A 14,773-nucleotide genomic window follows, 5' to 3' on the forward strand; every position below is an offset into this window, starting at 1 on the left:
TGTCAAAAAAATTATGTTGAGTGAAACAGTAGACATAAAAGCACACACTGTATGATTCCAGGCGTAGGAAGCTCAAAGATGGGGGACAGGAATGCATTGTGATAGAAGTCAGAAAGTGGATGCCCATGGGCTGGTGGGAAAAGGATCCCTAGGAGCACCTGTGTCACCTGTTTCTGTGTGGTCTGAATGGTGTGTACTGAGCATGTCTCATGTCTTACTTTTGTAATCCCCAACAAATAAAGACACTTTAAATAGGATTCTCTTTACAACCTACATTCCAGACAGTCCAATTCCGCCACACGTAATGCACTTATGGGCCAGGGCCCATGGGGGTGGAGAGGTGGCTTCTATACAGGAGAAGAGCAGAGGAGACAGGGAGCGGACCTGCTGGGTGGCCTTGGGAAAATCACCTAACTTCTCTGAGCTTCACTCTCCTCTTTTCCAAAACATAGTTGTGACTGTGATTGTGATGCAAACGAAGGCACAGACCTGGAGGTTCTGGGCTCGAGGTCCTCACCAGGCATCATTTCACATGCTCCCAGAACAGCTCCAGTGGGTGGGTACCCTGAGTGCCTCCATTTTACAGAGGAAGAAACTGAGGCTCCTGGAGATGGACTAGAAGACCCAGAGCACACTCACAGCAGGTGGTGGCATTGAGATGCAGATTCTGTCTGAGTCCACGGTCAGAACCCCCCATCCAGGTCCCGTCTGCCTTCCCCTGCTCCTCGGCTTCTGGTTTCCAGATTTGGGGGGGGGGTGTCACTGTCTACACCACTTGACAACCATCTCTGTGGTTTATGCGTTTATTATTTGCACACCCCACCTCCACCCTGAAGACCAGGTCCATGAGGGCTGGACTTGGTTAGGCTCACTGTCACATCCCAGTAACCAGAACTGTGCCTGGCATACAGCAGTTATCACACAACTATTTGTTGAGTGAATTCATGAAAAATGAAAGAATTTCCTAGTAAAGAACCAAAGAAAGTGACCCTGGGGTCATGGAGACCAAGCATTGCCCCTTCAAGGTCACAGGGCTGAGGAGGATGTGGGCCAGATTCCTCGTTTCCACTCAGCCCTGCTGCCCCCAAATCAAACACCTCAGGTCAACACCCCCGTCCTCGGCTGCCCAAGGCATGGGAGTAAGTCTGCTCAGAGAAGGGCTGGGACAACAGTGAAGATGGCTCCATGCATTTCTGGCTAGACTTCTGCCTGGAGGGCTATTTGTGCCTCAGTTTCTCAACCTGGAACTCGGCATCTGCTGCTCCTGATTCAAGGTGGAGAAGGACCAGGAGGAACACACAGAGTCGGTCCTTCCCTCCTCATTCCTCCCTCACCAGCCGCAGGGCCAGTGCCAGGTGCCTAAGGTACAGCCGGTCAGACCCACCCTCCAGCCCAGGGGATGGGGTGGTGCGGTGAGGAGCTGTCTCCAGCACAGGGCCACGGGGTCAGGGCTGGGAGGCCCCTCGCTTCCTGACACCATCGCTGTGGACTGGACGAGAAAGCAGAGGCCCAGGGAGGGAAGGGAGGTGACTCGGGACAGGAAGGAATCAGTGGTGGGTCCAGGCAGTGTAAGAATGTGAATGTTGCCTCCCAGCTCAGGGCTCTCCTCTCCCTGAGCACAGGAGACACTCGGGACAGACCCCATCTGTTCCACATGGGCATCAGCCCCCATCAGCATGTCCTGACCAAGGGGAGCCAAGAGGGTACAGTCTGAGACAGACAGGCCAGGCAGGGGCCCCAGCTCTGACCACAGCCCCAGCCTCCCTCCAGAGACGCTGTCAGCCATTACACGGGTGTCCTAAAGCATCTGCTTCGGCACAGATGCCTGACCCATGGGCTGGAGGCCTGTGACAGGCCCGAGGCCCCTGGTCCCACAGGCTGCTGTGGATGGTCAGGGGCCTACCAGGCACCGGGTCTGGCTTCTCAGGAGCAGATGAGGCCAGTAGGAGAGGTGGAGCTGGAGGTGCAGGTACAGGTGCCCAGGTGTGGGCGTGGATATAGCCGTGACTCCGCCATCAAGCTCTGTGGCAGTTCAGGGGCCTGGGGCCTGGGCCTCCAAAGAAGCAAAGACGCCTGCTAGGTGTCTAACCCTCCCACCCCCACAGCCTAGGTAATTACCAATTAAACCATTCACACTGCAAGAGTTCTACCAGTGCAATTAATACATTAGAATAAAGAGGTCCTCTGACAGCTGGCTGGGCCTACCCACAGACTGGGCTTCCACCAAACAAAGATCTGCTTGTTAATCCCACAGCGTCAGAGGCCTTAGATCTTAATGAAACACACACAGACAGCGTGGGAAGAAGCTGGCATCAGGAATCCACAGGCCCTGGATGATGCCACGGAAGAGCTGTGTGGCCCTGGGCTGGCCATTTAACCTCTCTGAGCCCACGCAAAGGGGGCTGGTAAAACAGCTTACATGTTGCTAGATGGGTGCAACAAAGGCTCTTGAGGTGCTCGCTTTTGTTCTAAAAATAGGTACAGACACCTTTTGGTTGGCTTTTAAAATCTGTTTCTGGGTTGCACATGTAAAGTGTGGGACATTCCCAACACATCCAACCAAGGCTGGGCAGCAGCTGGCAGGGAGCTGGGGCAGCAGGGACCAGTCCAGGTGCACCTACTAGAGGGCTGATTTTCTGTTCCTCCCGTCTATCAACCCATCCCACAATACCCCGACGATGCACTGATCTCTAGGAGCTCCATTTTACAAGGATGGATCTGTGGCTCCAAGAAGACACGGGGCTTGCCTGAGGTCACACAGCGGAGGTAGGAGAGAAATCAGATTTTTTTGTCTGAGCTAAGGGTGCTGCTTGATTCACAGTAAGAGCTCCCACCAAGGCTGTGCACGCCTTCACCCTGGGGATGCAGGGGAAGCAGGACACTGACTGGGCGATGACTCACTCTAATGGGTGTTGCACTTAGGGACATTCTCAGGATGACTGTATCCACAACCCTTCTTGGTTCTGAGCCCCAGGTCAGCTTGTCATGAGGACAGGGCTCTAGCCTTATTCCACACATGGTCTCTTTCGTCCTGAGTCCCCCACCCTGCCCTTAACCAAGAAGGTGGCATTCAGAACCCACTCACCAAGTCCTATGCCTGGCACCCGGCTCTCAGCAGAGGTTAACAGCCACTTCCTGGTGCTCACTCCCCACCTCAGCCACCCCCACCAGCTCTGGGGTGTGGTGGACAGAGGTCTCCTTGGCTGTCCACTCTGCCTGCCCTCATAGAGGAAGCAAACGGCTGAAAACCCCACAAAACCTGCTGCTGCTGCTCCATCCCCTGGGTTTCTCTGTCTAAACCCCTCTGGAAGCTCTCTCCACCTTGAAAGCCTGCCCTCCTGACAGTAGAAATATCATCTCCTTGAGGACCCGATGTAGGGCCAAACAACCTGGGCCTGTCCTGACTGGGCCATGGAGAGGTTGTGCTGTCCTGGGCATGACATTGCCTCTCTGAGCCTCACTGTCCTCATCTGGGAGACGGGGTTGAGTATCATGTCTGTTCCCAGGGTTGTGGGGAGAGGTGAGCGTGATGCTGTACGTGAAGGGATGCTAGTGGCCTTGGCAAGGGTTCTGTCTCCACCTCAGCATGAGCTGCAGTCCTTCAATCCCCACATCCAGTCTGGTGTCTGCTCCAGCCCAGAACCCTGGCCCTCACTGGCCACAGACAGGAGGCAAAGCAGATAGGGGACATTCACGACTGTAGATTAAAGAGCATTTAGTAATGGGGAGACACCTTCGAGTACTCTAACCACAAATGGGTCCACAACTTGGAGAAAAATTACTGTAGAAAGGAAAGGCTGGGCTTTGTGTGGGAGAACGAGGAGCGTCCAAGGGGCCTACCGGGTCCTTCCACTGGCCTGGACACTCACTGCATGCCAGCCATGTCCCAGGTGCTAGGCCCAGGGTGACAAGACTACTGACAGCCCCATTGAGCTCAGAGTCTACTCCTTCCCGCCTGCTGCCGTGGCAGCCACACCCTCACCTGCAGGAGCTGGGGCTCTGGCCAGGGAACAGGCAGCTGTGCACTCAGGACATCTGGGTTCTCAGCTCCGGTCACTTTGATGATGTGACCGGGGCTTTCCACACTGAACTTTGTCCTTCTCTCCAGTACTGCCCTTATCACTGTGACAGCATCCCGGCCTGTTTACTCATCTGTCTCCCCGGGACCAGACTGTCTTCCTGGCACTGTCCGGTCCACCCGACAGGAGATGATTCCTACCCTTGGGTGTCTTCGGGAGTGGGACGAACGCGCACATCCCTGGGACTCACATTCGTACCTCTGCCGGTTCTGGTCCGCCAACCCACGAAGCCCCCACCCGCCTTGGACTTGGCCCTGAGCTCCGCACTTCTCACCCCTCCTTGGGGGCGTGGCCACGACCAGGGGGCACCCGTTCACGGCAGGGGCGCGCACTGGCCAAGGCGGTGTACTCGCCCCTGCCGCCAACGAGGGGTCTCCGCCAACGAGGGGTCTCCAACCCCGTTGGCACCCGCGCGTCCACGCGGAGGCAGCACGGTCGTCTGGGCCCCAGACGTCCAGCCGGCGGCCGCACTCACCCATGTTGACGAAGCTCATGACCAGGTCGGCGCGGCCCGGGGGCCACTCCGGGGGGCCGCCGTCCTCGTCGTCGTCGTCGGCCATGGCGTGGTACAGGTCCAGCATGAAGAGCGGCGCCGACGCGGGCAGCCGGGCGGCGGCGGGCGGCGCGCGGGGCCGGGGCCGCCCGGGCAGCCCCAGCACCGCCAGGATCTCGCGCTGCATGTCGCGGCGCTCGCGCGGGCCCAGGCGGCGAGCCGGGCAGCCGGCCGGGGGGCGCGGGCCGGGGCCACCGCCGCTCAGCGCGCACAGCGCCAGACCCACGAGCCACAGCGGCCCGGGACGCGCGGCCATGGCGGGCCGGGCCGGCGCTCAGCGGGTGCGCATCCTCTCCGCGGCCGAGAGGGGGCCGGGCCGCCCCGACGGCGAGCGGCGGGCAAGGCTCGGGGTTGGCGCCTCCGGTCGGGGTCGCCGGCGGCCGCGGCGCTACCTCAGCCCGCCTCCAGCGCCGCACCTGCTGGGCTCCCGGCGGCGTCGACCAGGCCTCCGCCGCCTCGCGGTAGGCGCTCCTCTGGGGCCGGGGGACTGGCGGCCAATCTGTGGCCGCTATGCCGTCAGTCGGCTGCTGCCGAGGCCGCTTCCGAGGCAGGGGCGACGGGCGAGCTCCCGTCGGCGCTGAGGGCGGCGCGGACCCGCGGGCACCTCTTCAGCGGGACCCGCCGTCCGCGCCGCGCGCCCCGCCTCCGCCGCCTGTGGGGCCCGCGCGCCGCCGTCGGGCCCCGCCCCCTCCGGCCCCGCCCAATGGCGGCGCGGGGCGGGGCCAAGGCCGCGCAGCCCACTCGGGGGGTGGGGCTGTGGATCTCGGTTGGTGTCCCGGGTGCTGGCGACCCCGAGATGTGTGCCGCCGTTAGGTGCTGGAGGGGTCGGGTGATGGGTCCCCTGTCCAACCGTCGGGTCTTCGTGGCCCTGCAGGCCTCCTCTCCCAGCCGCTGGGGGCGCCGTCGGGCGAGCGCGGGGCCTTGGCCTGAGCGGCCGGGTTCGGGGAAATCGGGGACCTGCGCTCCGGCGTGATGTGTCCTGGAGCGCTCTCGCCCCTGCGGGGATTCGGAGTCTCTGTCCCGCCAGCGCAGTGACCCGGCAGCCTCGCCTGGTGCGCGGAGGGTTGCTCCACGACCTGAAAGGCCTCAGTGGGGTCTAGAAGAAGAGCGACCCCGCTGGTGCCAGTCGCGGCGGGAGAGTGGGACGCGTTCCTCTGCCAGCCGCCGCCTCCGCAGTTCCTCGCTGGCCACCCTGAGCCTCTCCGGCTGCTCCCTTGCGCGCGTTGTTGGCGGCTTCTCCTTCCCTGACTACTGCTCGGTCTCTTGCTCCGCGGCGCCTACCCACCTGGATCTCGTGAGCTCCTGGCCCGCGCCCCAGGCGGGCTCCCCACGCTCCCCGATGATCCCGCAACCGCATCGTCACCTCCGGCTCTCGCTCTGCGCCCTGCGGCCCCCGTGCTGATCCAGCCGCGCAAGGGAGATGCACACCCTTCTACAGCTGAGCCAGGGAGCTCTGGGGCCCTTCCGGAGCGTCCGGGAAGCTCCCTTTGCGCATCTTAACTGTTAGGGCCCCCAAGGACTTGCAAGAGAAGGCTCTACACGGAACCCCCTCCATTGACTCAGCCCCCTCCTGCACACTCTGCTCTTCCTGGACGCTCTCTCGCTGCATTTATTCATTTGTGGCTAAGGCGCTGAGCTGGGAGGAATTGACACCTAGACTGAGCTCTGAAGGCTGGAAGGAATGGGCCTGGGATGACAGTAAAAGTCAATGGGCAGAGGAAACTGCTGGTGTGCGACGCCAGGGAGTGTAATGCAGGCACCACCCCACTCTTACCGTGTGCCATGTGTGCTCTGCATTATTGCTTTAATGCTCTCACATAGAGGGTAGACGCCATTTCAACCACGTCTTTTAACAGAGGAGGAAATGGACCCTTGCAATAGTTAAGGGACTTGCCCTGTCACACAACCGTGGAGCTGGGCTTGGGCAGGTGAGCTGTTCAGTGGAACCTGGAGAGACTGAGGGGCTTATGGCCCGAGTGAGGCTGAGGCTGAGGGGCTGGCAAAGGATGGACCCAAAGGGCCTTTGCAGGGAGACTAGATGAGGGCCCTGGACAATAGATGGTTACGGGGCCCCAGTGTGGATTCAATATTAAACTTCAAAATAAATAAAGTCCACCAAAATAAGAATTTCCCTTGATCTCTTCAGATTTTTAAAAAATATCAAAACTGGGATGCCTGACTAGCTCATTCCGTAGAGTGTGGGACTCTTGATCTCAAGTTGTGAGTTCAAGCCCCACATTGGGTATGGAGCCTACTGTACATGAATTAATTAATTAAGCAAACAATCATTTGTTGGTGCCTTAAGCCCATGCTTAGTCTGTCTTATGAATTTTCACACTGCTTATAAGCCTCTTAAGGATGTTGCAGCTTACAAGCAAAATAAGTCAATCAGAGAAAGACAATTATCATATGATCTCACTGATATGAGGAATTTGAGAAACAAGACAGAGGATCCTAGGGGGAAGGAGGGAAAAATGAAACAAGACAAAACCAGAAAGGGAGACAAACCATAAGAATCTCAGGAAACAAACAGGGTTGCTGGAGGGATGCGGTGGCTGGGTGATGGACATGGAGGAGGGTATGCGTTGTGGTGAGAGCTGTGAATTGTGTAAGAATTGTGTAAGACTAATGAATCACAGACCTGTACCCCTGAAAAAAAATACATTATATGTATAAAAAAGGGATGTTGCAGCTTAGCCACTGAACGTGCCTAAGACAGAGTCTGTTGCAGGGGCGACCATGGATCAGAGGGATGAAGGTTAGAGTCAGGGCCCACAACTGGAGGCAGGTACAGTAATGAGGGTGTGTGGACATGACCATGATCCTTTTTGATGATGGGGGGAGGGAGGAGGAGAAAGCAGTTGGGGAGGCTGCATCCCCAGGGCTTGGTGTCTGCATGCAGAGGCGGGGGCAGAGTCAAGGGGGCATCCCCATGTCAGGCTTGTTCACAGCCTCTGAATCTCCTGTCCTCTTTACTGTCCTTCTCCGGGCAGCCCTCTGTACTCCACTTGGAGTCCGCACCACATCATCTGGAGGCTATCGTGCGACACTGGGCTTCCATCTAGACTGTAAGCCAGCTCAGTGGGTCTGATTCTTCAGAGCAGAAATCATTTAGCTCAACTTAGGGTGAGCAGAGATAGCTGCGTTCTTCCAACAATGGGCCTCGCATTCCTGTAAACCTAAACATTAGGTTTTAGCCATTCCAAAGGATGGCACCCCACAACTCAGTTCAACAGCAAACACCATGGGCTGCTCAGTCCTTGCCCTGAGCCAGAGATAAGCCAACCAGTCCCTGCCCCCGAGTGACCCAGGCCCCCAAAAGGGGTGATAGTCAGGTGAACAGTCTTTACAGAAGGCAGGACTAAGGCTGTGCTCCGACCTGAGGGCTGGCAAAGCGCCTGGAAGGACAGAGGACAAGGAGCTGGGACTTGGGGGTGGGGATGTGAATGGAATCCTCTAACTCAGGAACTGGAAGGGAAGTGAGGTGGGGAAAGTCTTGGAGAAAGTAGTGTCAAACAAGGGCTTTCCCTAGCCGCCTGGTGCACTGTGACCTGGGGCAGTTTCTGAACCTCTCAGGCTGTTGCTCATCTGTGAATGGGGTCAGGATGGTAGGGTTGTAGATAGAGCACTTAGCACAGTGATTGGCCTATGGCAAGCAGTCAGTAAATGTCAGCTCTTGTTATTGTTATCATTCAAAACCCCAGGGACTCCTACATCTCTACCCAGCAGACACCAAATTTGTATCACATGTTTAGCACTGGTATCCCAGAACTGTAACTCCAAGTTTTTTTTCTGGCATCCCTATATTCTCTATATGGCCTTGCATGTAGGTGTTTGCTGAATGGAAATACACTTTATGAAGATTTCACCACTAGCTGAGCTTTGTTGCAAAGACTAAAGGAAAACTTAAATTATGTGGTTAAAAAAAAAAAATTGATCATAGTCCAGAATCTTAAAGGGTGGAGGTCAAGCTGTTTTGAGTGTGCTTCTGCTATCAGGAAGGCTAGAGGAGAAACAGATTTGGGCAAAAACACTACCCTACACAGTTCTGGCAGCTTGAAGTTACTTAATTCCAGGGGGACTAGAGGAAGCACTTACTTCAGAATCCATCAGGTTGGATTTCTTTTAATCTGGATATTTGGGTTCAAAGAGCTGTGGCAGGGGCACCTGGGTGGCTAGTTGGTTAAGTGTCTGCCTTTGGCTCCGGTCATGATCCCAGGGACCTGGGACTGTGCTCTGTACCAGGCTCCTTGCTCAGCAGAAAGTTTGCTTCTCCCTCTCCCTGCCACTCCCCCTACCTGTGCTGTCAAATAAAAATAAAATCGTAAAAAAAATTCCATCAAACAGCTGTGGCAAACATGTATCCATCTTACCCAGTTCCTGATCATAGGAGAGTATGTATGGCTTAATGATCAGAAACACAGGTGGCCTGAGTTTGAAGCCCTTTTTCCTACTTCTACTTCTCTTGTTACTTCCTAGCCTAATTCCTAATAGAATTACATAGTATTTAGCTGTTCTAATTCTTATAAAGCCAACTAAAAGCTGGAGGAAATAGAAATGCCAGGCTTCAATAGGGAATCAATGATTTGATTCAAGGTCCACTTTTGCCATTTATGAATTCTCTGATCTCAGGCCGATAACCCTCTCTCCCACTTTCCCATTCCAGTGTCACCATCTGGAAAAGAAAAGAGCTAGATCTGTTGGCCAATTTTGCTTCCGCTTTTGAAATTCTATCATTTAAACAGAAATCTCAGCCTACCAAGGGAAACTGGCCCCATCCTCTCAAACCTGGGATCTTTGTGATTTCTAATACAGAAATTTTCTTACATATTGTTATTTGTGTGATCAGCTAAGTGGAGCAGATTCCCTACAGATCTACATTAACAATAGCCTGATTATTTCTTTGTTGTTTTGTTAAAATCAACATGAAATAAACAAGAAAAAATATCTATTAGTGAGCTCCATAATTTATCCACCAAGATATTTTGATTTGAATAGTGCATTTAAGTACCTAAAACACAATCATACCCAGGGTAACAGGTTAATTTAAGGTAATAGTTGAGAAGAAAATCAGGAAATACAAATTTGTTACTGCAAGCAATTTTAATACAAAAGTGTGTCTTGTTTTTAAACAGTTCATTGGTAGAGCTTCAGTTTCTGCCTCAATTAAAACCAATTGAGATAATCACACAGCAACATGGTCGGAGCTGAAGAGGAACAGCAGCTAAAAAACAGGAGCCCCAGACAGCCCCTCTTCATGGTCACTTGGTCAGTTGACTTTATTACTCACAAAAAAAGACGGAAGCAAACGGGACTTGTTAACAAGTGTGCTGGTGAACTCCTTTAAAGGACGAGCAAGTGTTTGTTTTATGTCCACATTTTCAGAATAGGCTCGTGGAATTCATTCCTCAGTTTGTGGGAAGTTGATCGACCATTTAAATAAATAGCAAAAATGCAGATAAATCTGTAATTCACAGTGCCACCAAGGAGTCTCCCCTTCCCAAGGGCCTGGGTGCCGGTGAGCACAGGAGTTATTGGTGGCTGGGCTGGATAGGACATTACAAACCAGGACTCTTAAAAACCCCAATGTTTTCATGTTTTCTGAACAGTCGTATTTACCCCTGAATTCTAGCAGCTATTTGTCCTTTAAACACCCAGTACTGAGACAGGATTCAAAGTATTGCAATGAACTCCTTTTGCTGATCATGTGCAAACATTACCAGAGGAGGTTCCCTTTCTTTAGCTAAAATCACACAGCATTAAAAACATTGGAAAAAGCAGTTAGAAGTGCCCTCCCCTCAGTTCTTGCTAATTGAGGTGTCTGTGATTTACAAAAAAAGAGTTCCTTAAACACTGCAGGATTCTTATTATTTTTTTTTAATATAATTTATCTTGCTGGGACAGCAAGTCGAGTTTATAAAGAAGATGCATTTAGGAATAATCCTAAAAGATAAAGCAGGTTTACAACCCTGCACCGCGCAGAAACCCTATTTAGAGCCTTTTTTTTTTTTTTTAATACACATTCTCATCTTGACCTTCTCACTTGTTTTTCTCAAATATTTCATTTCTGGGCCCCATCCATTACAGGGTTACCAGGAGGCAAATTTTATCTACATAAATATTCACATGAAAATAGTAACTTACAAAAAGAAAAAAAAATAAGGCAGCTTCATAACACAATTATTCTTTTACACTTTTAACAATATAACTTCTCCTGTTCAGAATAAATATACACCCAATGTACGGAGCAGGCTTCAAAGTGGATAGAGGCTTGGGGGTGCTTGTACAGTGTTATCGCTTGGGACCCGGAGTCCTGGGGGAGGCAGTGGTGGTCTTCTTAGACATGGTTGGGATTTTGGAAGGCTTGTTGAGCCCTCTCCTGGAGTTGCCCTGGCCCCCTGCGGCGCTGCTTTCCGAAGTGTCTGAACAAGCAGACTGCGTCTCTAAAAGGTCAAAGTCAGAGGCATCGCTTCCTCGCCGGCTACTGGCCCGACTCCCGGCCCGACTCCCGGCCCGACTCCCAGGGCGACTGGCTGACTTTTTAGGGTCTGGAATTCAAGAATAAAGCAGCAGACTTAATAGAGACAACACGGGGCGGGGGGTGGTGAGAATGAGCGATGAGAGGTTGGGGCTCTGACTCTAATACCACCTGATCTGCCATGTGACCCTGGGCAAATCAGGGCCTTTCTGGTACCCCTATCTCCCCAACTACAGAGCAGTCACTTGAAACCTTTTCTGGCTTTGTGATTCTGCTTGAGAAGACTGCCTTCTCTCAGGAGCACAGTGACCTCGTGTGGCCCCCGCAAGTGGCACCGAGCAGGACTACTCAGTCTCCTGGGCACAGAGGAGAGCCTGCTAGAGGGGGTGGGCATCAGGGCCGGGTGAAAAGCGTGCCAGAAATGAGGCCAGTTCCTAGGCTCCCATGAGGAACATCAACAGGTGAACAGATGTGATCTTTCTCTGACTTTCTCAGCTTGCCAGCAGCTATCATAGTGTTGGAAAAAATTACTAGCAAACTGCCAGTCCCAACACTGAATGGCCTTCTGAGGAAGGCCCATTTCAGAAGGCCCCTCTTGCCTTCTACAGTCTCTCAAATATGGTCATTCCTGATTAGAAAACAGGGGGCCTGGCTTTAGCCATGGAAGCCTCTGTTCTCAGAAGGCATAGCTATAGCTAGCTACAGTGGTGGAAGGGAAAGGAAAGAGCAGCAACAAATCTGTGGGCCTCTCTGGACATCACACCGAGTGCATCTCTCATCACTTGCTCCCTGGAGAGCAGTAGGGCATTGCTCGGAGACTGCTGTTCTCCAGTTCTCAGCCTGGCCACTCCCCCTCCCCTTTCACCCCAAAACCTATGGACAGGGGTATGTACCTACCTGCCCGATTTGTTTTGGCACCTGTGGAGGCTGGGGAAGAGCTATTGCTAGTATCACCAGCAAGGGATGTTCGACTAGAGTGAAAAGTTGGTGTTGGTCGTTTCAACTTGCTGCCTGTTGATGGAATAACCTTAAAAATAAATAAATAAATAAATAAATAAATAAATAAATAAAATAAAAGGTCATATTTACTAGATAAAATTTTTGAAATTCAATTTTAAAGGGTTACTTAAGCCTCCTCACATCTAATTGATTGGAAAGCAAATTAAAAGTCCAGGAAAACAAAGATTTATTTTGAAAGTGTCCTAGGGCATATATTTTAATAATTGTACTCCACAAAAGGTCTTGTGTTCCAATTTGGAATTTCACAATGTCTTCTAAACTTCTACTAGAAATTTACTGACAAATTTTATGTTACTGACAAATTTCCACTAGAAATGGCAAAAAAAAAAAAAAAAAAGTCCAAATATTCACAAGTGTCAAAGTGTTGGGGTTAAAAACTTGAAAGATGGGTTCGCACCGTAAATAGTTAGTATGGAGATGCAGCGATCACTCCAACCCTCTCTCACTAGATGCGGGTCTGCCTGAACTTCAGTCAAACTGAGATCTATTTCCTCACGGGAAGAAATGCAGATAACCACATTCCTTCTTGTTCAATCCAGTGGGCCACCCCATATGTGTGTGGCTCACTCCCATTTCCTTCTAGCGGCGTGGCTAGAATGGCCAGAGAGGTCTTGCCACACTACTAAAGTGCCAAGCCACCTTGCTCTCCTCCCCTGCTTCAGGATCTGGTGCACCCACCCTTGTTTGCAGCCTCACCTACATTCAAGTCTAAGCTTTACTTTGTTCATGGTCACATCCTCAGCACCTCAAACAGTGTCTGGCACAGAGGAGGGGCTCAATAAAAACTTGCTGAATGAATAAATCATGTGTAGAAGTACTTCCTAGTGGAAAAAGAGCTGGATAAATATATATTATTACTGCTACCGAGAGGAGCAACATTTCCCACTTGAGTGGTTTTTTTTTGCCTTTTTTTAAAAGATAGTAGTAGACTTAATTTGGAGAAGGAATATTTTAAGTCTATTTTAAATACTCTCATGCCACAACACGCTGTTCTGATTCTTCTTTGAAATCAATTGTGTAAACTGTTTTCCAGGACCTTTAAGATGTTCATACAAATGGAAAGAGTAAAGCAACCTGTTTCATTGTGTTTCTTGTATTTCTTTAATTTAGAAAGAAAAAGCAGAAGCGGCAGAAAGTGATTAATGTTCACGCACAAACCCTCCTGGCCCACACAGGAGTAAGAGCACCAGTTTCAGAAGCTATCGCTTGTGCGCGCGGCCACGGGGAAGACTGCAGCCCTGGAGCCCCTGGGCTGGGAGTCCACGTCAGGACACGGCCTGTACAACACCCACAGGTAAGGAAAGGTGAAACCTCGAAATGAACAAAATGAAAGGTAAAACCTTAAGACAAAACAAAGAGCCTGGCCTATTTGAATCCTGTGAGTCTTTTGTACTTCATAATTAAAACATTTAAAATTTTAAAGAATGTTCGAGACTTTCATGAAACTGGAGCCATTAAGGAAGAAGATATGCAAGATAAGCATGTTGAATCTGGGGGTTCTGGTGCCAAGAGGTCCCCAGATCATGTTCTCACCTGGACAGATTTCTGAACTGGAGGTTTAGCTTGGAGCGGATGAATCCCAAAGCAGCAGCCCATTCACAGGCACTGGCTTCTTAACATTTCCCGCTTCTCAGGCGGGAGCTTTGCATGATTAAAGGGAATGCTATCTTTCAAGGCACAAGAATCCAGTATTTCCCAGCCGGAGCTACAATGCAGATCTTCCTGCTATCAGACAAGCCACTGGCCGGTGATTTGTTTCCGAAACACTGCTCTTCTAAAAATTCTTTGGGCATTTTAATACCGCACTCAAACATGCTTAACTGCCAGCCTGTGTATTCTGATCAAGGCTTTGGATACCCAAGTGATGAGGCCAAGAAATTCAGAAGTTAAAATCTGAACTTCAGAGCAGTGTCCACTGATAGTGGGCTTGGCTGAAGTAGGCAGCACCCACGCCTCAGACCAGTCTGGTGATACCAAGCACCCTGGGGACGTGGCTCAGGGCAGGGGACACCAGCCACTCTTCTGTTCTAAGCAAAGATAGATCATGGCTGAACATGCACCACAGTTGAATTTCAAGTGTTCATAACTCGTCTGTGTAGCTCATGTTTGGAGACTCCAAGAGGCCTGAGTTTTATAAATAATATCCATAAACAAATTACCAGAATGACCACTGTTTATCACCCTGGAAAAAAACAACATTCTAAAGACTGTTAGCAAGCTGACTAATCCAATTTTAGGCATCTCTTATTTATCTCCAATTTTGGTGAGTCCGAGTTAGAAACCCCTGAAAAACACTTGACTAGACGAATCAGCTGTGAGAGCAAGCACCACAGAGATGGAAAAGAGCATGGACTCGTGTCAGGGAAGAGTAGCTGATCAAGGTCTGGGCATTAGCGAGGGCCTCGTCTTGACTGTGTCCTTAGTCAGCAAAACCATACTCTACCTCGGGGCTGGGCAGCTGGAGGTCAGGATAATGGCTGTCCCTGACAGGGGTGCCAGCTTTACTGTTTACCAACCAGGGTTTGTCATAACAGCGAGAGAACTGAAGTGGAGTCTGTGAAACGGAAATCCAAAGGGAAGGACGGGAACAATTGAAAATGGAACAGAAAGGAAGCAAATTGGGAACATGAAAAATAAATAGAA

The 14,773-nt window shown here is 51.6% G+C and overlaps 2 protein-coding genes across 3 annotated transcripts in view; both read right to left on the reverse strand.

Moving 5' to 3' along the window:
- Nucleotides 1–4,888, reverse strand: part of BMP8A (bone morphogenetic protein 8a) — a gene marked incomplete at its 5' end in the record, with an annotated part of 34,351 nt that extends 29,463 nt beyond the window's left edge. For both annotated transcript variants that reach the window (XM_080802089.1, XM_080802090.1), the window contains one exon: nucleotides 4,555–4,888. In XM_080802089.1, coding sequence (XP_080658215.1) covers nucleotides 4,555–4,888 — 334 coding nt within the window. The remainder of the gene's footprint in view (nucleotides 1–4,554) is intronic.
- A 4,660-nt stretch (nucleotides 4,889–9,548) lies between these two features.
- Nucleotides 9,549–14,773, reverse strand: part of MACF1 (microtubule actin crosslinking factor 1) — a 325,960-nt gene continuing 320,735 nt past the window's right edge. The window contains exons 97-99 of the mRNA XM_080800760.1: nucleotides 14,574–14,684; nucleotides 12,008–12,137; nucleotides 9,549–11,180 (exon numbers count right to left, since the gene is read on the reverse strand). Coding sequence (XP_080656886.1) covers nucleotides 10,924–11,180; nucleotides 12,008–12,137; nucleotides 14,574–14,684 — 498 coding nt within the window. The 3' untranslated portion in view covers nucleotides 9,549–10,923. The remainder of the gene's footprint in view (nucleotides 11,181–12,007; nucleotides 12,138–14,573; nucleotides 14,685–14,773) is intronic.

The sequence above is a fragment of the Martes martes genome (genome assembly GCF_963455335.1).
Source record: "Martes martes genome assembly, chromosome: 4".
Classification (NCBI taxonomy): domain Eukaryota; kingdom Metazoa; phylum Chordata; class Mammalia; order Carnivora; family Mustelidae; genus Martes; species Martes martes.